Consider the following 23,441-nt stretch of genomic DNA (forward strand, 5'->3'; position numbering starts at 1 on the left):
AATAATTGAGAGCTTTTTCAAAAATGTTAGATTTTATTCAGCAATATACAGGAACAATGTATAAAAATTAATTTTGTCAGTTCATTAAACATTGTTATTTGATGGTAAAAATACTGTTGTACAAGTGCTTAATAAGTGTTATGGATACTTTGCACCAAGAAAATTAACTATTACCGACTCATATGCTGAATTTAAAAACACAGATGATGCTGTACACTTTGATGACCCCCTTTATAATTTCTTTTACTTTAGATAAATAGGAGGTATATTGAGTGTGTGTTATTCCTTTTTATTTAAATACATCTTTTATAATTTCAAGTTTCAAAATACTGTTTAATCTTATATATATATTAAAAAAAAAGCAATCCTAATGGTAATTTGGTTCGATGCTTTAGAACAATAAAAATTGTAGTCTTTTTTAAGATAAAATAACTGTGAATTATAAGATATTAAAGGAAGATTTGTCACAACAATTGTTAAACGCAATGGATGAATTTCCTAATCCAAACGTAAAATAGTTCTACGGGCAACATTGTTTTTGGATTTGAGGTAACCAAGTCATTTTTTGTTTTCTTTGTCATTACAGCCATGTGAAGCCTTACTTTAATAGCCTATAAACAATTACTTAACACATAGATTTGAATGTGGGAAGGGATTATAGTACAAAAGAATAGCCGGAGTGAGGTATAAAAATAAACGTTTTATTATTTAAACATAACAAATTTATAAAAAATCAATATAAAATTTTGCAGCTGTCTCTAAATTTAGCCTTTGAAAGCTTGCAACCCAGTTATTGCTCTTCCTAAAATCAAGGCATGGATGTCATGAGTTCCTAAAAAAGAATTTTTCAATTAATTTTTAACTAGAAACAAAGCTCTTGAATATTTTTTTTTCCTTCCTAGATTAAAGTTCTGAGAGCATATTGAAAGTTTCATTAATTATCACACTGTCATTATATATATGATGTCCTTTAATTGACTTATAATTACTAATTATTGTCATATTTCTTTATTCTTTACAAATCTAAAAGTAATGAAAGCTTTAAATTAATCAACATGGTTTAAAAAAAATCGTGTTAAAAATGTGAGAACAGTTATTATTTAATGGATTATGTCATACATAAAACATTTTTCTGTCAACATGATAAGAGTTCATAGTTTTAGAAAGTATTTGAATTTAGTTTCCCACATTTAGAAACTAATTTTCATTGGTTTGTTAAAACATCTGAATATGAACACATCTACTTATATCAATAAACTTTTAAACTATTGTTTAATCGCTCTTCTATAGTTTATAAAATCTATGAAATGTACCTATAATTTTAAAATTTTGCAATGAAAAAATTTAATTCTTGAAACTGATAATGCCATAAAACTGCATTTTATGAAGTACAATCATTTCTACATTTATTCTAACAACAGTACAAATGTGGAGTTTTCATCATACTGTATTTTAAGCTTCCCTGTTATGCACTTCTTCCCCATCGAATAACAAGAAAAATAGGTTTTTTGATGCAGAAAGTCTGCATGTGAAATTTTGGGAAAAGCCAGGTTGACCTTAAAAGGTTTTGAACCCTTTTATATGCAGGTTTATATAAATACAGCCAATTAAAATATCAGCAGTTTGAATTAAAAATCTCACCTTCATATGTATTCACAGCTTCTAAGTTCATGACATGACGTATAATATGATACTCATCACTAATACCATTTCCTCCAAGCATGTCTCTAGCATTTCGGGCAATATCAAGAGCTTTTCCACATGAATTTCTTTTGACTATAGAAACCATTTCAGGAGATAATCTAAAGATAAATATAACTAAAAATTATAGTTTATACTTAGAAGAACTATTTATTATTATGTTACACACAATATTTATAAATTGGAAAAGCTAAAATAAAAAGTAATAAAAGATTTTATGCTGTAAATAGTTTACAAACTATTCCATATTTTCTCATAGAACTTCTATAATTCTTTTATTTTCTTAAAATTCATTGTTACAAATAAAATAACTTAAAAAAAAAAGCAATGTATACAAAACATTTTGTTTTTTTTAGAAAGTTCTGTCATTTAGAAAAAGACCATAAAGAAACGAGGGTTTTGTTATCTTTCTTAATGTTGTCAAAATGCTCCTGTTAAGATCTGCGTCAATGTCACCTTCACTGGAGTTCCTAGTAAACTACTTTTCAGTTTCTCCTGGTCTACTAGTTCAATCAAAAAAAATTTCCAAATTTTTTTTATTTTTGAATAACTCCCTAAAATTGAGATGGTTTCTGAAAAATTTCCTTATCAATTTTTTTTTAAATGTATTAATTGTTTGCCTTAGTTCTTAAATATTACTGCTTGCAATGGTAGAAAAAAGTGTAAAAACGAAGTTTTCTCTCGATAATTCGAAAAGGTCTTTCGTTAAAGAGGCGGTTTAATTTTTAGTAATAGTAAAAAGTTTCTTCAAAGGTGGCAAATTTTTCATGAAAGGCGTTCGCACGTTGGTGAATATTATACAGGTTTGTTGATGACTTATTTATTAAAGTCATAACTACAGCCAATATAGCATTTTTACATATTTAATTGATTTAACTATAAGTTTGGAGTATGGCGGCACAGGAACTAATTTTCTCTTTTTTAATTCACTGAAGTAAGTATGCTCAAGTAGCATAATTAAAAGGGTTAAATGGCACATACTTGCCAGCATCTTTTAGTCTTCCAACTTGAAGGCAGGCCTGCAAGCCTATGGAAATTTCTGTCAACATATCAGCAAGCTTTTTTTGGATTAGCTGATTTTTACCAAGAGGTGATCCAAACTGTTTCCTGCAATATTAATATTATAAAATTAATATTATACAACATGTTTCTCACCTTTAGTTCTGTGCTAGGTTAAATGTTGATTGTTCACAAGTTTTTGCATGTTATATAAGAATCCTCTTAAGATATTTGTACTTTCCATTGTTAATGTAGGCAAAACTTAATTGTAAGAACTGGACTGCATATGAATTGCATAACACCAGTTAATGCTGTCAGCTTCATATCTGTTTCCCTCTTAAAATATTATTGCATAAAAATACTTTACATATTTAAATGAACTGACGGTACCTAAAAATAACTTATAGATATCTACTAGCAAATCCCTTCTTAAATTTAAGTTCTATTCAAAGAATAATTTTTGTTTCATCTCTAAGAAAATTCTCTTCTTATAACTCTTAGTTAAAGAAAATATATACTTAGGATTTTCGATAATTTTTCTCGAGTATAAGGTGTAATTCGCATGTTTTAAAATAGAAATGAGATTTTTTTTTAAAAATTAAAATTGATCTTATAAGTTTCAATATATTTTTATGAACTTATACAATATCTATGTTTCATGTAAAGTAACTTGATAGTAACAATATCATTATTTTTAGTAGAAATATTCAGAATTAGATGGAATTGTGTGATTAGATTTTTAAAAAAATAAAAAGAAAGAACTTTTCAAAATATGACTTACTAGTAGAAAAAATAGATTTGAAATTTTAATATTGTTGAACTTATTTTTATCATTTAAAACTTTAAAAAAAAATGATATTTACCTTTCCATAACATAATCTCTCGCTGTTTCTAAGCAAAATTCAGCTGCACCCAAAGCTCCCCATGAAATACCATATCTGGCATTGTTTAAACAACCGAAAGGACCCTAAAAAAATCATGTAATAAATTTATTTTTAATCAGATATTTTGTACATTATATATATATAAAAAATATTCAAAAAGATATTGTTTTATATAGGTTGATTAATTCTATCAATCTTCTGCCTAGTTAATTAAATTATTGCCGATAGTGAAAAAAAAAGTTAATTAATGTCAACTTAATTTATTGAAAATTATGTGTTTAATTTCTGTTCAATTGCACAAATTTTAATTATTTTAAAATTATAAGTCAATTGAAGCAAAACAAAATATTGTGAGAGAAATAGCTATATTTGTTTTTTGTGGTCTAACTAAGTTGACAATAACCACAGTAAACTTTTGAATGATTTAGTTCTTGCAAATTTTCTTAAAATTACTATCTTCTGGTTCATTCTACAATATTTAGCATTCATTTTTGTTTAATTATTCACCTGTAATTTTAAAAAATGTTTTCATAAATTTTTATTTCACTTATCTTAAAAATAATTGTGATAAAAAAGAAAGCCTACTGGAAATGAGAAGAAAACAATAGTTAAGTTTCTTTTAAAAAATAACACCAATATTAAATCACGAAAGCTAACATCATTTGCAAATAAAATGTTGGTGTTAACTTTCAATGTGCCAGTTACAACAAACACATTGAAAATCAACACTAGCATAGGGTTTTCACATAAAGAGGTCTCCGGATATCGGCTCTTCTGTGTACATATAAAATACCGTAAACACATAGATTTTCTTATGGGAGAGAGAGATTTTCAAAAATTTATGTCACTAGTCTATTTTGCACTTGTGCAGAAGATGCTATATACTGAGATGTTAACATCAGAAACTATTCTGACGTTATCTTCAGCAACTATTGTAAGCTGAAGCAAAGCTTGGCAGTATTAGCGAGTGACATTTATAAAAGCAATAATACAGTGGTGTGCAAAACTTATGCAACAAGTGGTTTTTCAGCCACAGCTCCCCAACAAAGTATAAGATAGCCATGAAATTGTAGTATAATATGCACGTAATTCAGTAGAAAGATTATTTGTATGCAAATTTTAGAAATAAAACGTCGTAGGTGATGTAAGTGTACATAACCTTGTGGGTCGGTGCGTGCAGGTCAAAGCTGTGATAAAAAGATGAAGAGCACCGTAGTTTAAGACATTCGCTGCAAGTGCAAGTGATTTGTTTTGTGAAACATGTCTTCAAGAAATCATTTAGACGACTTTACTCGAGGAAGAATGATTGGGAAGCTTGAAGAGGGGCGTAGTGTGACCAGTGTCGCCGAAGAGTTCGGGATCAACAAAAGTGTTGTTTCTCGTGCTTGGAACGCCTTGAAAACTACTGGTCCAGCTGTTCGGAAAGTTGGTGGTGGCCGTCCAAGGAAAAAAACACCAAGAGATGACCGTTACATTGTCCTCCAGGCGAAAAGAAACCGTTTTCAGTCAGCGAGCGCCATATGTCAGCGACTGTGCACAGCCACAGGACGACAAGTATCACGATTTACAGTGGCCAGGCGCCTCCACAAAGGTGGCTTATTTGTTAGATGTCCTGAACGCTGCATATATTAAAAAGTTAGCCATCGGCGGCACCGTTTAGAGTGGTGCAGAGAACACGAAACCTGGACACCTCATCAATGGAGTCGCGTCCTCTTCACAGATGAGAGTCGGTTTAGTGCTACAAGCGATTCTCAACGTCAGTTGATCTGGAGAGAGGTTGGAGCTCGATTTCATCCCAATAACATCGCGGAAAGAGATCGTTACGGTGGTCCTGGAGTTGTCGTCTGGGGTGGCATTATGTTGAACGGGCGGACTGAGCTTCAGATCTTCGACCGAGGTTCTGTAACTGGAGACCGCTACTGCAATGAGGTAATCCTACCCCATGAGCGTCTGTTCCGAGGGGCCATTGGACCAGACTTCATTTTCATGGATGACAACGCCCGGCCACACCGTACTGCTAATGTTCAAGAGCTACTGGAAAGTGAATATATCACACGAATGGATTGGCCAGCTTACTCTCCAGATCTAAATCCAATAGTACATGTGTGGGATGCATTAGGGAGAAGTCTTGCGACACGACAGTATCCTCCTGATTACACCCATCAGCTGAAAGATGCGTTAAAGGAGGAATGGAGACGTTTACCCCAAGAACTCCTGGATAATCTGGTGCTTAGCATGGAGAGACGATGCCAAGCAACAATTACAGTAAGGGAGGGCATATCCCATACTATGGGAACATCTGCCAGTTGTACTTACGCTTCTTCAGGCAATCATGTGTAACGCCACTATATGTCAAATAAAGCCTTTTTTTGTTCCATACCCTACTTTAAGCTTTATATTCATTTCTGCACCATTAGTCTTTTACCATCGTTTAAGTACAAAATAATGTACATCATATTCAAATTTCATGTCAATCGGATGATTTCTTGTAGAGTTATGACAAAAAACGCACATGTTGCTTAAGTTTTGCACAGTGTACTATTGTGAACTGATGCATAATGGTAGATGAGTTAGCAAAATTAGTTAAAAATTAAAACTGTTCTTCTCACCAATATTTTAACCTTATAAAAATACTTATTGATTTGTAAAAGTCATATTAAATGAGAAGTTGTAAATAGACTATAAATAGGAACTATTAATATATAAAGAACCATATTAGCTGCTGCAATATTATAGAATAATTCTTAAAACAAAATAAATATTTAATAAGAGAATTAGATCATGCAAAACTAACAGATTTCACATTTTTGTTTTAAAATATTTACAATAACCCTTTTTCCACAATTTAAAATTTAATTTTTACTTGTATTTTTCAACCTTTATGTAGCTCTACCGACCTAAAAGCTTCCCCGTCAAGCGCTGAATAATAATGAAGCATTTCTGTTTTTTGACATCAAACTCAGTTTAGGGATTGACATCCTAAGTTTTTTTTTTCTTTTTCAAATCTTCAAAATTTGTAAATTAAAACCTGCTAATTAAGTTTTTTTTTAATACAGTAGAGAAAGATACCTTTTTTTAGTCGAATAGTAAAATGGTTAAAAAAAACATACATACATACCTGTAAACCTTCAATATGAGGAAGTAAGTTTTCTTCAGGCACTTCAACATCTTCCATCATTATCATACCAGTAATAGAAGCTCGTAGAGAAAATTTGCCTTGAATTTTTGGTGCATATAAGCCTTTCATACCTTTTTCTAGTATAAAACCTCTAACTCTGTTATTAAGTTTTCCCCAAATAATGAAAACATCTGCAATAGGAGAATTTGTAATCCTAAAATAAAATTTCAGACAAAATTAGTAGAGGAATTCAGTCTACAAAAAAAAAAAAAAATAATATTACGAGCATTTTCAAAAAATAAAATTAATATTGTGCATGGATCAAAGTTACTAAACAGTAAAGTTTGCTCTAGCCGTGGTCTTTTTTCTTCCTTCTTCAGAGAGGCGAAATTATGACATCACATAATCATAGACACTTAAGTTATCCCATCTTTTAATGTTATTTGTAATTCTAGCTATTATTTCAAGTCTCAGATTTGATTTTATCTCGTACTTTGACTCGTAATTGACTACTCAAATGCAATTCCATTAGCAGTTTGTTTTAAAGTTTATGATAGAAATTTTAGAATTAAATGATAGAATCCAAGTTCTAATCTTAAAGATAAGGCAAAGTTTATCTTCATGTTTTCAATGTAAAAATTAGATCTATATTTTTACATAACTTAACCCAAAACATTGCGTGGTTCTATCCAGAGTAAAATTTATAATTCTCAGGACAGTAGAAGAAACTGAAAACCCAGAAGATAAAGAAAAAAGTAGACCAATCGTAAAATAGGCAAAGCAAAGAGAATTAGTGCATAAAAAAAAATTACCAATCTTATTCACAGAATAGTTTTTATTAAATTTTATAGCATAATGTCCTTTTATATAACTTAATCAAATTAATTACTTTTTTGTATTTAATTCCATTTTACAATAAATTTTTCCGATAAAATTTATTAGAGTCAAAAACCACTTAATTTTGGTTTAGATTTAATATGAGACAATTAAATTTTCCTTATATTTTTTCAAAGTTGTTTTAGAACTTTTTGTGCATTATTTCTAAAATCTGTTTGAAGTAATAAATATTATAATAACATGGCATTTGAATCTTCATTTAAAGGGGAGTGGGAAGGGTTGTGACAGAGCCATCTCTAGTGTTTCACGCTCTTTTTTTGCAAAGGTAAACTTTCTTTTCATTATGATAAATATACTCGCACAAATGTTTTCGAATTCAAAGCGATAGTACCCTTTTGCTTAATGTTAAAATACATTGTACTTTTAGGAAAGCATTCATCTTTGTAACTTTCGTTGATGACTTTTGTTAAAGTTTAAAATTAAAGTTTTGTTTATGATCAAGCTAAATATATAATTATGCCATCCATTATATGCGCCCTAGCATGCAGAAACTGGTTCTAAAAAACAAGAGGAATTTAGTTATCATTGATTTTTAAAACAAGAAGCATTATCAAAAACTTAAAGAACAGAAATTTAAAAGGAAAGATGTTATTAACACATTGCTGACCGGCAACTTTTCTGAAAATTACCCCATAAGCCCGGCTATTGTTTTGAAAGTGGATGTGGGAGTAAAACAATATAAATAAAGTTCAAAAATTTTTATTTATCATTCAATTCTTAATATTTCTTTTTCGTATGATAAAAAGTATAACAATCATCTACGTGTAATGGTACACCGCAAGTTTTGCAAGTATATTGGATTTCGTAAAGTTATAATAAATTGGTAGAGAATTAAATAGTAAAACTTGAAAAGTAAGGAAAATTATGTCCACTTCACGCATTTGCTCACAATGCTACAATGTCATTTCTAAACCTGGCTCTCCAAGGAAATATACATAACAGCAAAAACTCATAACATAAATTCCTCGATACAGCTTTTTATAAAATTAAAACTAGTTTATTAAGCTTATAAAATTTTAGGTATATTTAAATTTTTTTGACACTTTATTAAGTTTCCGTTTTATTAATTCTAAATCCAAATGAATAATATGAATTATTAATTTGGCACAGCGAGTGTGAATGATCGTTTTTAATTTGATAAGTTTTACCATTTTTATTTAATAACTGTTTAATATAAGATGATTTCGATTTCCAATGTTAAATTTTATCTTCATTCTGAATATCAATTTTATCAACAAAACAATGATTTAATTGTTGGAAATACTTTTCTGTTGCATTAAAATTTGTACTAAATGTTGTATAAGAATCTTTTTCTTTTCTTATAAATGTTTTAATACTATTTTAAATATAAATTTCTATTTGCTTTTTTGATGAATGCTTAGTAACATGAATTCATAATTTGAGAACTAAAAAGAAAAATTTGTTTTTAAAATACGTTTTTAGAATTATAAATGATCAATCTATTCATACATTTTCTCTGTTTACCGCATAGAATAACATTGGTTTGAGTCAAAGTGTAAAATTTTATTTAAATAATACTATTACTTTCTCAATATTCTATTATTCAATTTATATTACATGAAAGTTGAAGCAGAATAAATTAATGTTTTTTTACATGATTTTGTGGAATATTTTTTTTTTTCGTATTGAATTTTTATGAATGAGAATTTAAAGAAAAGATAACACAATTTTAATAATATTTAAATTACATTGATAGCTTTTTTTACTAAATATTCCCCCCAGATACTACCTATATTTATCATAACAAAGTAACATTAATAAAAACAATAATCTGAAATTGGATTTAAAAATTTATAATAACATTCAAAGAGCTACAACGAATCAAAATACAGTGATGAAATATGTCTTGAGTATGCAACATTATAAAACATGCTGAAGAACGGGTTAGAGAAACTTTCTCCAGAATAGCACAACCTTATGTGTCTAATAACTTTGTGCATGGATAACTCTAATTTTTTTTATAAAGATTTAAGATATTTGAAACTGAGATTATATGCTTTCAGATAATAATTCTATTTAATAAATACAATAAAATAACTACTTTTTTTTAATATAAAAGCAAATTAAGTCATTTTTATTTTACTATGACAAACAAAATCAAATTCAAAATTATGTGCTTTATCCAAGAATAATCAATGAAACATTGTTTTTTTTTGTGTGGTTTTTTAAATTTTTGCAAATAATTTGCAATTTTATTCTTAATTGATATTATTCATTGAGATATCACAATGGAATAGCCCATTAAGAGATAAACCTTTCTCTTGAAGCTAATTCTGTTTTATTCTTAATCACATGTAGTGAAATAAATAAAAAAATAAATAGATTCTCTATGAGGCTTGTTCTCTATGCTAATGCAATATTTAATTTTTAATATTGATGGTCAAATGTCTTACTTTTCTTCCAGCATTAAAAGGTGTATTTTAACATCACAAAAACCTTTTATAAAAAGATTTTAGCTTTCTATTATATGTTAATAATGCATTCTAAATTCATATTCAGTTTATTTATAATATTCAATATATAGTATAACTTACATTAAATATAAAAACAAACAACCATGATAATATAAATAAAAGTTAAGTTTTTTACAATTCCAGAATACTTTAGTGCAAAGTTTTAAAGTTAAAAGTGTATTTCATGTTGCTTAGTACATTAAAATCCACAAAATTATGATTTATGTATCAGTAGCAGCAAATAATTATGAGGCAATTTTTTTGAGAAGAAAATCATAGATTAAATATGAAGATATAGTAATGCTTATAGTTATGTATAAATTTAAAGAATGATAATGTAATTGACAAAAAAAAAATTATTAGAAAACTGGAACATTACCAAGTCTTTGAACCATTGAGAGTAAATGTTTTTTTGTTAGCATTATACACCGCATTTGTTTCCATACCACCAGGATCACTGCCATGATTTGGTTCAGTTAATCCAAAACATCCAATTAGTTCTCCTTTAGCTGTAAATAAAATAAACATTACAAATAAGATGAACAAATAATAAAGAAACACTTTATAAAGGTTTAAAATTGTAAGGTATGCTATGCAAAAAAGTAATTCATTATGCAAGAAAGAGGGAAAATATATAATCAGTAAATGAATTGAGATTTCTCAACATTTACAAAATGTTGAGATTATGTTGATAATGTTGAGAGAAAACACAGTTACCATTTTCAAGGAAAATTATATTTTGTTGCAGAAAAATGAATATTCATTTAATCAAAAAGCTTGGAAGGGGTTTTCCAGTGCCAGATTAAGTGTACGCTGGGCCCTAGGCCATTAAAATTTATGGGGCACTTAGATTAAATTTTTTTTCTCATATATTTTTTATTTATTCAAATATAAAAGTATTTATATATCTTTTCATTCAAGAAAGCATATTTAAAATAAATAAAATTTTATTTCGTTAAATTAGAACTAAAAAATAATCATAACATTTTGAAAAAGTTTGAAATTTATTAACACTGTACAAAATCAACGTTACTATAAAATTGGTATTGAAAAATCTTTTTTTCTGCTCTTGCCATCAATAAACTCATCTATAATGTTATCAAAATTAATTTTACGGAGAACATCTGATTCGATAAACATCAAACTTAGCATGTCTAATCGTTTCTGAAACATGATGCTTCTTTGATCACTCTTGGATTCGTTTCATTTTTGAAAACGAGCGCTCAATATAAGTTTCGTGAAGTTCAGAATGAGTGAACTGAGTTTTTGATTTTATGTAACTCTTATGATATGTAACTTTATATAACTCTTTTATATGATTAACATTATGTCAAAAAATTATCGTATTTTATTAACATATGTTTGAAATAATTGTTTTTCTTAATTTTTTCAAATTTATTTTCAAAAAATCCATTTTAAGGGGGCCCAACGCCATGGTCTAGTCTGGCCTAATGGGTAATCCAGCACTGGGGTTTTCCCAAGTTTGGGGTCATTCAAATCTTACATAAGCTTGTTTTTGGTAATTTTAGATTTCCCCTTATTAGCAAAAATAAGAAAAATCACAAACTTCTTCCATGCTTATGTAAAAAAGTCACAATACCCTCCCTTATTTTTGCCTTAACTTAGAGAATTTTAATAATATAACCTAATTATATAAATAAGAGATGCAGTTTTACAAAAAATGAAATTCGTGTTTCAATTCATTTTATGAAATTTTGAGTATTCTGAAGATGTCTTTTTCTGTTTTAGTTTTCGGTATTTAAAAATCTTGGCATCAACTCCAAGATAAAATTTTTGTTTAATTTTTTTCCCTTAACTTAAATTTTATTACAAATTGAAATTTTTCTTAATGTAAATTTTTGTCAACTTTTTTTTAAAACTTTCTTGTAATTTAAGAAAAGTTTTTTTAAAAAATAATATAGTTTTAAATGTCTAACGTAAGTATTGCTCACATCTCTGCTCTTCTCAGCAAAAATAAGCAAGTCACAAACCCCTCTCTCCCATTAGGCACTTAAGCAATATTTGAATGGCCCCTTTCATTTTGCTATTTTTGTAACAAGTACTATTCGCTTTGTTGGTTGTAGCAAAACTAATGACCCGAACTGCCAAACTTGCCAAAGCAAACAACTTTTTCCATGTAATGTGGGGTCAGAAAGCGAAGGGTGAGTTGTGAAAGACACTTGTTTGGTTAAAATATAGAATACAATGAAGACCAATAATAAAAACAAAAAATCTTTCTTATTGAAAATTTTACAACAAAAGCTCAAAAAACAGTTCTAACTTGGTGCAATGCAGATTCCACATTGATGATAGAGGGAATCGTGCAGATGTTGAAAAGTTCCAAACATTTCACTATCATCTAAAGCAACGGCGCTGATTCAGAAAACAATTTTCTTAGGGGATTACAGTTATCACTATAACTTTGTTACATTGTATAATTGAATCTAATATAAGTCAAAAACAAAACATGTGATGTTTAAAAAAAAAAAAATCTTTATTCAAATAGTTATTCTAAAATGTTTTTCATAGCACCTGTATATCCAGAGAAAAAAAAAAACACCAAACTTATGATCGCAATTTTTAAAGAGTATGAAGATTCATTCTTAATGTTTCAATAGGGTTAACTAGTTATTTAGTGTCAATGATGTGAGTTACACAACAAGCAAATAAAATAAGAGTATATTTTAGAAAATTTATGTTGTATATGAAGTGTTATATGAGTGACTAACCTAGCCTGGGAAGATATTTTTCTTTTTGTGCGTCTGATCCATAAGCGTATATTGGATGCATAACAAGGGATGATTGGACACTCATTGCAGATCGGTAGCTGCTATCTACTCTAAAAAGTAAAAGTACAAAAATTATGACTTGTAAGAAACAATTTATTTTAGAAAGATAATAGAAAAATGTATAACCATCCATGATACAGTTTAATTTTAATAAATAATTAATAACTCTTTTTTTAAAAATAAAATAAAAATTGTAACTATAAATATTTTAATGACATTTTACTTTTAATATAATTTAACGATGTTTAATAGTTTAAGTAAAATAATTAAATGTTATATTCAAAACCAGCTAAATGACATACATAAATTAAGTTTGAATGCTGAGAAGCTAGTTCTTGTTTCTCAACTCAATGTTTCTGTCATCATTAAAATTAAAGCCATGAGAAAATTTTATTTTCTACCAAAGAAATAACCATTATTCATCAATAATTCAGTCACTCCAAAAATCAGTTACATGCATCAGTTCTGGTTTCAATCAACCTATATCAGGGGTGGCGAACCTTTATACACCAACGTGCCATTTTTTCTAAAAAATTGTTTAATGAAATCACAGACGTGCAGTCAAATAATTTTGACTTCATGATTATTGGGAAAATAATAATACTAAATACTATCAACTCAAAACTCCTTATATACATTGAAAAGAAAATGCATTTTACAATGTCTCAGTTATACGCGTAATTCAACTTAAAGTAGCATCAGTGGGAAATAAATGTCAAATAACTTATATTAGGTTGTAAGATATTAGTTTAAGCAGGACTGTTGATTTTTTTGCTAGTTATTTTTTGTTAGCTTGTTTTTTATGGTTATTAATTGTTTTTTTTTAGCATTAATTGTTAATTTTTTTTATTAATAATTGTTTATTATTTCGTTTATTTTTTGTAAATTTTAATTTAATTGTTACACATGCTTCATAGTGTGTGACATTTGTGTAATAACAATTCGTAGTGCAATAACAATTGTGATCGGTGACGTGCCCAAAATATTGTGTCGCATGCCATAAATGGCACGCGTGCCATTGGTTCGCCATCCCTGACCTATATGATTGAAATTCTGTTATATGAAGAACTCTTTATTTACTCTTAAGAATTTTTGGAGGGCACCTTTGAATAAAGTTATCAACCTTTTTAAAAACAATAAAATAGGGAACAATTTACCTCTCAATTTCTCTAGCAATAAGACCATATGCAACAGAAGATACACCAGCACAGCCATACCCTTGAATTGTTGAACCTAGTGCTCCTAATTCTCCCATTTCTTTCATAATGACTGGATCAAAATCTTTAAAAATTTTTTTTGAAAAATAGAATTCTTATTTAATTTATTTCATATACATAATGATATCAAAATTTAATACAAAACTGAATTGTGTTAATTGTGAACAGTAAAAAAAACCATACTCGTTTGGATAAACATGTAGCTGATTGAATTTTTTATAGCGTAATCTACTACACTTAAGCACAAATTCTCTTTGTCTAATGCTTATACATATTTTCCAATGCATGATTTCATTAGATACTTCCGTTAAAAGAATCTTCAAAACTAGGTTTTAGAAGTGCAAAAATATTTGAACATTTCCTTTATGGCTATTTTCTAGGGAATGAAAAAAAAGAGAATATTTTAAAAGGGTATATTAAAATAGAGGGTAAATTTGTATATCGCAATGTTGTTCATTTATTTTCCATGCTATCATTTAGTATTGTACCCTGTCATTTGCAATAAAAGTATTTATATAATATTGCATTTATGAGAAAGCAAGTTGGACTTTACATTATAAATGGAAGGATTGCTGCAACAGAAGATTGTACTGAAGAGCGTATACTTCATTATTGTGTACATATAAATGCACAGCAATTTTTCTATAAGTGTGCATTAATAGAGTACAAAACTAAATACATGAGGAAAACTAAAAACTTCTTTTAAAAATTAAGATTACATTTTAAATCGAATTTATTATTATATTGAAATATATAAAACTTGTGAACTAGCTAGTAACTATTTTGAAATAAGGCAAACATTTCATAAGTTTACATTTGCATACATCTTCCTTATATAGAGGATATTTTAAATTCTTCACTAAACTATTATTATCATCAATATTTCTGTGAATTATTGTTTAGTAACAAGTAGCATAAAATACTTTATTTGATCAAATCAAACTTGTTTTAACCATTAAGTTTAACACATAATTCAGTTTTAGGCAGAGTTAGAATTTAAACAGAATTTATTCTTTTTGAGGAAATTTTCAAAATAAATTAAAGACTGAATTCATTTGTTCTTTCTTTTTACAATTTTATAAGTAATTTATGAAGGTGTACCAGTATGTGTACAGCACATAATTATACTCCATAGTACAGACAAAAGTTTTACCTAAAAATATTTTTGAAGAATATAATATCAAATATTGCAGAAATAGAATATTGCACATTTTGATAACCACACTTTAAACTATGACTCCATAGAATAAAATAACTTAGAATAATAAAAAAGACTGCCGAAAGAAAAAAAAAAGGTTAACTTTAAGCTACTTACTCACCTACACTGAAAATAAATATCTTTATGTTATTTTTTAAAAAAAAAAAAGATAAGAAGAAAACTATTATATAGTACTCAACACTTAAAGTGTTTGGGAAATATTTAATCTTCCAGCATGTGCTTCTCAGCAAATTTTACATGAGCATGCACGTCACATTTTTTACAATAGTATTTTACTATTTTTGGCACGCAAACTGATAGAAATTAATGAATATTGACAATAGATTTGTCAAGAAAAAAAATATTTAAATGATTGTTGCAAAATACAAATTACGTCACATTCAAACGAAAGTAAATTATTTTTGAATGCTTATATTAGGCAGGTAGAAAGGCAATGTTATATTTTATTTTAGATAATTTAAATTTTATTAGTTAATAACTATATTTTAAAATTCAATGTATTTTTAATATTCATTATAGGCAAGTATAAAAAAGTAAACAAGGAAACCTTGGTAGAGAAATGTAAATTGAGCATTAATGACTTCTCCAAGGAATTTTATTTCTATAAAACAGGTCAAGAAAATAAATGACTAGTTACAAAAACTAATTTTAAACTTACTCTAATTTTAATATTTTTATTTCTTTTTAAAAATTAGAAATGAAAGAAAAAAATGACTTGTAATTATACAAACAGAGTAAAGTAGAGTAATACAGTACAGAACCCGTTATCCGGAAATCAGAAAACCGGAAAACAAAAAAACCGGAACAAAATTCGATAAATTTTCTCGCCATTAAAAAAAAAATTTTTTTTTCCTTGTAAGATTTTACGATTTTTCTTTCTTTTTTTTTAAAGAGGTTTACTTTACCATCATTTTGGAAATAATCATTAGTGTATTACTTAATCGTTTTTTCTTATTTTTAAGATTATTTCCAATTGTTTTTTTTTTAGTTGGATTTAACAATAAAAAAAAACGGCTTTTTGTAGCGATTCAGAAAGCCGGAAAAATCAGTTATCCGGAATAGCGATGGTCCCGACAGTTCCGGATAATCGGTTCCCTACTGTAATAGGAAAATAGAATTCTGAAGAGATTTCTTAATCTTCAAAATTCCCATTACAATAATTTCAGTAATCGAATGACGTTTGTATATGTATCTAAGGCATGCCTCGTATTTCATAGATGCTGGGAATATCTTTTTTTTCTTCTTCTAGCCCATCACAGCTCTCATTATTTCAATTTCAGTGCCATGACTTGAGAACAATTATTTTACATTAATATTAACTTTTTTATTCTTCTCATGAACAACAATCCAGAGTATGCCATTATTTCCAACACAGTCAACAACAGTTTGTATCTCTTGAGTATTTGCTATTTAGCAAACTTATATATTTATTTGTATACTCCAAAATTTCACCAATCATATTGATGAGTTGTGACAAATAAATAACCAGACTGTGCATGCCCTAGTCATTAGACTTGGTGTGTGGGAGTGGAAACAGATAGTACTTGACTTTGGTGCTTGTGGCATGTTATTCCGTCCTTCTGCCTAGTTTAATTTGTTTTTTATCCTTGTTTAAGTAAGAAGTTGTTTAGCCAAAGTGCCGCAACCGTGATAAGCTTAAAAATCGAGCAAGACATTAATTTAAATTGCTGGTGTAATTAAAAAAAAAAGTAAACAATAAACTGAAATGATTTAAAATGACCAAGGAGATGTTTGGAGATAATTGCGTGTCACATAGTCAAATTTTCGGATGGCACTAACTATTTTTGGAAGATCTGGTGCTTGTTGAAGACGAAGAACGTTTTGGGCATCCTGTGACTTTAAGAACTGGTGAAAACATTGCAAAAATTAATGGAATCGTGTTTAAAAACCAACGTTTAGGTATTCAAATTAAATATATTAAGCACATTCACACTGAGACAATAAGAGAAATTTTAATCAAAGACTTGCATATGACGGAGGTACCAAAAAACCTGACATGCCAGCAAAAAATGAACAAGAAAAACATTTGCTCTGACATCATGAAACGCTTCATAGAAGAGTCTGAACATATTGAAAAAGCTATCCCATGTGATGAAACATGAACTTTTCAATACAACCCTGAAACTAAAGGACAGTTCATGCACTAGAAGACCTCCACATGACCAGGGGCTGAAAAAGCTTGAATGATTAGCTTCAAATTGAAAGTCATGTTCTCGTTTCTTTTTCAATGTTAATAGTATGGGTACCTCAAGGCCAAATGGTAAACCAGCAGTTACTACATAAAATTCCTAAGAAAAGTTAGAGAAGGAGTGAGAAAGAAAAGGCCAGATTTGTGAAGCAACAACTCGTGGATTTTGCATCAAAACAAAGCCCCAGTGTACAAATCACTCTCTGTGAAACAGCTCTTGATGAGAAAACACTTTATTGTGCATGAGCATCCACCGTACTCACCAGATATTACACCATGCAACTTCTACCTGTTTCTAAAAGTGAAGAGTGCATTGAAAGAAACATATTTTCAGTCTGTAGAAGACATGAAGGCAAAATCGGCAGACTTTCTGAAGAAGGTGACATCTAATGATCTGCAGCACTGCTTTGAACAGTGGGAAACTGTTATGCAGAGATGTATTGATAGGGAAGGGGAGTATGTTTAAGGGAACTAAAAGAACTTTGTAAAATGTTTTCAATAAAGGTAATTAAGACCAGTCCAGTTATATATCGTATATCAGTTATTTTTGTAATGATCCTATTCCATCCTCTACATCCTTGACACAGTGCTTTAGGTCATGTAATACTTTCTCAATATTTATACTTTATGTCTTTGAGCAGTTTGCATACTTTACATTTAGCTACTTAGAATGCTTATCCTTGCCAAAATAGAACGTGTCATCATCATTTCTTTTCCCAGAATCATTATTACCAGGAATATATTTTTTAGATTCACTACTGATATTATTTATTTCTATATATTACTTTAAATTGCTATCAATCTCAAATCCAAATGTTTCCTTCCCTTCTTTTTATTCATCAGATGATTCTCGAAGAATGCGGAAAAAATCACCTGATTCTACATATTTCTTTTGCCATGAAAACAATAAAAAATATAAATAATAAAATTTAACAATTTTTTTTCTCAAATTTATACAAATTAAATAATACAAGCCAATAATTAACACAAAATTACAAAAACATTTGAGAAAGAAATATTTTTTGAATATCCACCCAGGATCACGCGTGTGTAGTATAGAAATGACCTTTACCCTGCAGCAAGATATTAAAAAAGTGCATTAAAAATCGAATTTGTCATAAAATTTGCACAGACATGTGTGCTGGAAGATTAAAGTTGGTTTCATATAAAATTTAAGATACAATTGACAGAGTGTGGTGGAGCACATTTCCTTCCTTGCATGTTTTGGATACAAAAATTTCTTTTCTTTTTTTAATTAGTTCTTGAAAAAATAATGTTTAACAGAGATCATTAATATTTTTGTTTATTTATTATTTTTTTGCTCTCCTAAATTGAGCAAAGAAACAACATTTTAAGCATATAATTTTGAGAATGGGTAAAAATAATTTTTATGTTAAGAATTTTTCACTGCTAGCTATTGTTTCATAAGTAGACAAAATGTTGTGTATTTGAAATACATATACTTTTAATACAATTTATACTGAAAATTTAAAACAATAAAAATTTAAAATTAACCTCAGGTTTAGAAAATTACAAAATCATTGGAAGATAACAAGTAAAAAGGTTACAAGTTTCAATAATTATAAAAAAGTTTTTCAAAATTAGATTAGAGAGATTTACATAAAGCAAGGTATTTTAAACTTTTTTCAATAAAATAATACTTCCAAACAAACCTTCATTTCTGTTAGCCAATAATATTCGAGACATTAATTTTTCTTGACAATATTGTCTAAACTGATCTTGAATCATTACTTCTTCATCAGTTAATTGGCTTTTCAATAAAAATGCATCTTTCCAATCAAATGTTTCTACACAAAAATGAATAAAATGATTAAATCTATTTATCAAGAGAATAGGGTGAAAATAATAGTAATAAAATATGTAACAGATGATGGTTAAATCTATAATTAATTGAATAAAAAATAATTAAAATTGATTATAACTTACGCTTTTTACTATCAACTTCTTTAGTTTCTGAAATGGAACAAGAAATAAGAATTAGCACTCAAGATCTATTTTATTTTCTTAGAGGTCTATATGATTTTTAGGTTAAACCTGCTTAAAAAATTAACACTAGATTTCTAAAGCACTAGATTTCTAAATTAAAAATTAACACTAGATTTCTAAAGCCTAGCTAACTTTTACATAACTGTAAAAGCCAACTTTTACGCAGATGCAATGCTCAACAATTACACCTATTTTAGAACAAAAATGTAATGTTTTAAATTTTTTCTGTCATTTTAAAATTTTTTAGGTCAGATAGTGCGAAAGCAAAAGTTGGGGAGGAACTGCAGTAACAAGTAACTGCACTGCAGTAATATAATAGTAAGAATAATTGTTGATGAAGAGGAGAACAATAACTCAGTATAGAAATTTTTAAACTGCTTAAAATAGTTAGATGCATAAGTTTAATTAATAAATAATTATTAAACTGCAAGCTCTTATGTATTGTAAATTAATTTTTAAGGAAGAAAAAGTAAAAATAAACATGCAAATGAAAGTATTTAGAATTATTTTTTTATAAATGGAGAGAAAAATTATACAGGTTACAATAAAACAAAAATAAAGAAACTTTAGTAAAAGAACTTTAAGAGAATTTATAATTGTAGATGAAAAATTACACTTTCCCTCCCCATGGTCAGATTACTTCCATTACGATGAAGATTTCTTTATCACAACAATGGTAATATGACAAGTAATTATATAGTTGAAGACCTGATTGTAAGAAAGGATAGATTCTTATTTCACATTTTACTGTATACTGTATAAGAACTAATATTTAATTGCATTAATCAAATAGTATAGCTAACTTCAAGTTGAAAATATCTCTTTCGTAATTAAAGCGAAAACAAATAAGAAACACGGTAAACTGAAGCTGTTGGTGTTAGAAAACAGCAGGGTTCGTGATTTTTTTGATTTTTTTAAAAAAAATCAAAAGAATCAGATTTTTTTGATTTAAATCGGATTTTTTTGATTTAAATCAGATTTTTTNTAAGGATATGAAAAGCACAAATCAATGCACACTGTAATAATTAAAATTTCTTTACAACTCAGTAACTCATAAGACAACAATCTCGCAAGTGGATAAATATTTACACTTAATTTAATTTATAATATTACTTATAATTTAAATTATTTGTAGGTACTTGTTTAAAAAAATAATTAAATTATTTCTTTTACAAATATTTCCATATCATGAACTATGCCAAAAGTATTGGAGGGTTCCGGGCAGAGGCTCGTGAAAAATTAAAAAAACTGTCTTAAGGCTACATCAAATATAGCTGGAAACATATTTAACTATAAAGGTTTTTTTGCAAGAATTCGTTATTCGCATCCTTGAGCATTTTTCAATCCTTGTGGTGGTCATTCTTTCAATTTAGTTGTGGGTGATGCTGCAGCATCATCAGTAAAAAGTGCATTGCTATTTAAAGTAATTTAACACCTGTTGTTTTATTTATTCGATAAGTGCTTCTTCAAAATGGTGGAAGGTATTAAAAGAGCATGTTCAACATATGACTCTGAGCAAAGTTTGTGAAACACTATGGGAAAGTTGGGTCGAATGTACAAAGTCCATGCTATAAGAAATGATTTTCGTTTTAATTGAACTTTCGAAAGAAATTGATATTTGCTGTCGGCCCCCTTTCTCAAAGCACTAAAAGCATTATTTACATATTTTGTAGAATTTCTGAAAACCCTTCATAAAAATTGCAGTTTTTATATAATTTTATGTACTTTTTTGAAGATAATTCTGCAATTTTCTTATAAAAAACAAATTAAAAAATACAGTATTTTTGTAAGGAAATTTGGTCACGCCCTTAACAGCCTCAGTCTAGGCTCTACGACAATTGACCCTCTTTCTTTCCCCCACCCTTGAAAAATTAAACAACAATGCGGAAGTTACAGCACAATAAAATAGTTTTCCAAGATAAAGAACTTTCAAATGGATGTTTGACTTTGCAAGATTATATGAATGTTCGAGATAGAGAAGCAGCATTATTGGTGAAGAAAATAAATCTGTGAAGAAATTGAACAGAGTAGACATTTCATAACTGGAGAAAATATATCTCCAATTATCTCATAAAGTTCACTCATAAAATTAACTTTAAAGATATTTTTCCTCACTTAAGGATAGGTTTAAGAATTTTGTTAACAATCTCCACACATGTAAAAAAATTGTGAACGTTCTTTTAGTTAATTAAAAACTAGTTAAGGTCTTTAATGGCAAGAAACAAATTAATATCTTTGGCAATAATTTTTATCAAAAATGTGAAATCGCAAAAACAATTGATTTTGGCGAGTTCATGCTGTTTGTGTCTGCTAAAGCACAAACATTTTTTGCTAATGTTCATGCTTACATAAATATTACCTATATTAAATATTTATTCTAGAATGTATCAGGTGATGCTCTCATCAATTGAATAAATGGCTTTCATTTCTAATCTTGAATGTGTTCATATTTATCTTGTTCATATGATTCTTGAATAGGCATGTAGGGTTGATATAGCTTTTATAATTTTCTGGAAGAAATATCATAACTCAAAATACAGAAGGGTGAAGATTTTCCTATCCTGTTCTGTGATAGAATAATCATTATGTCTTGACAACTTCCAGATAGCAGCCACGAAAAACTAAAAAAAAAATCACAAACCTCTACATGTTTTTTTAATTTTTTAATAAAATCCATTTGGCGCCTTGGCAGATCACGATACGGAAATATCTCGATAATAAGTAATAGTCTACAGCAAAAAATAAATAAGCTTAGTTCTTAGAATAAAGTAGTTTCTTTTTTTTAACAACAAAAAAGCAAGATTCCTTTTCCGAAATTTAGTTAAGGTTACCTGCTGTTTTCAGTGTTGCCCCGGGGTTCTCAAATGGCTTCCGCCAACATCTGGCAAACCTCTACATATTATGCATGTANATATATATATAAATATATGTAAATTGCTAGTTTAAAATCCCTTTAGTTCCTTGCCAATTGCAGTTAGCGCGACAGATCATGATACGGAAATATCCTTTTTTTTTAATAACTCATGAAATAATCAGTGGGTTAAATTTCAAAACCCTGATTGATTTTTTTGAACTGGTAATTGATGCAGTATAGAGTTTCTGAAATTAATGTAATAATTTATAGATACACATATATCACTCATGGGCTGCAATAGTGGCACAACTAAAAAAAAACACGCGTTTTAGACAAATACAGGTGTAAATACGAAAATACACATTCTTTCAGTAGCAATTCTAGCACAACTCATAATTCAACTTGAAGGCAATCTCCGTTTAAGCAAACTAAAGCATTTCTTATGCATTTTGCTTAGCAATGAAAACTTTAAATCCACTTATCTCAAAACTTGATTCTTTGAGTTCTGCCACTATTGCAGCCCATGAGAGATATGTATACTTATTTAAATATAGATACTTAGAGAGGGTACAGTTGTTAAAGATTTGTAATTCAGTGATGATAATTCGTGAGGGACACGATTTAGTACTCGAAGTATCTGGTTATTTCGATTAATTGCAGATCGTAATAAAGACATTATTAGTTTTTACTTTCTTAGTTACTGTAAAATAAATTAAACGCACGAACAGGCAACTTGTCAAATCTAAACATTACGTAATTTTTGTGTACGTATCGTATCGAAATTATTATTAATCAATATTGAAATATCGATTAAAGAAGCAAAAACAAAACGAAACCAATAATTATTATTTATTTATTTTTTTTAAATTAGAAAGAAACAAACAGGAAAATTCTTTTATCATCAAAGTTAGCTAGAAAATTATCAACAAATCAACTTCATTTCTTCCTGATTTAAGCAGGATTCCACATTTTTTTTCTTTTTAACGCACATCTGGTACTGCATCAAATAAAAATTTTTTTTATTTAATATTTATCGGAAAAATAGCTTTATTTTCAACTGGAATTGTTTAAAA

At 28.3% G+C, this 23,441-nt stretch overlaps 1 protein-coding gene across 2 annotated transcripts; it reads right to left on the minus strand.

The window, feature by feature from the left end:
* Positions 1-680: 680 nt before the first annotated feature.
* On the minus strand, positions 681-23,243 carry LOC107441985 (glutaryl-CoA dehydrogenase, mitochondrial). Of its 2 annotated transcripts, none has more exons than XM_016055412.2 (11): positions 22,927-23,243; positions 19,455-19,481; positions 19,181-19,315; positions 14,020-14,143; positions 12,803-12,912; positions 10,453-10,582; positions 6,703-6,916; positions 3,564-3,667; positions 2,683-2,808; positions 1,642-1,802; positions 681-832 (listed from the first exon to the last, which is right to left on the minus strand). In XM_016055412.2, exons 1-11 carry the CDS (start codon positions 23,042-23,044, stop codon positions 765-767), a joined length of 1,317 nt encoding a protein of 438 aa, XP_015910898.1. In that variant the 5' UTR covers positions 23,045-23,243; the 3' UTR covers positions 681-764. The 2 variants fall into 2 exon arrangements, with proteins under 2 accessions (XP_015910898.1, XP_071036743.1); XM_071180642.1 differs by having other exon boundaries at positions 22,909-23,146.
* Positions 23,244-23,441: the final 198 nt, after the last annotated feature.

Source organism: Parasteatoda tepidariorum, chromosome 1 (assembly GCF_043381705.1).
Source record: "Parasteatoda tepidariorum isolate YZ-2023 chromosome 1, CAS_Ptep_4.0, whole genome shotgun sequence".
NCBI classification, from domain to species: Eukaryota; Metazoa; Arthropoda; class Arachnida; order Araneae; family Theridiidae; genus Parasteatoda; species Parasteatoda tepidariorum.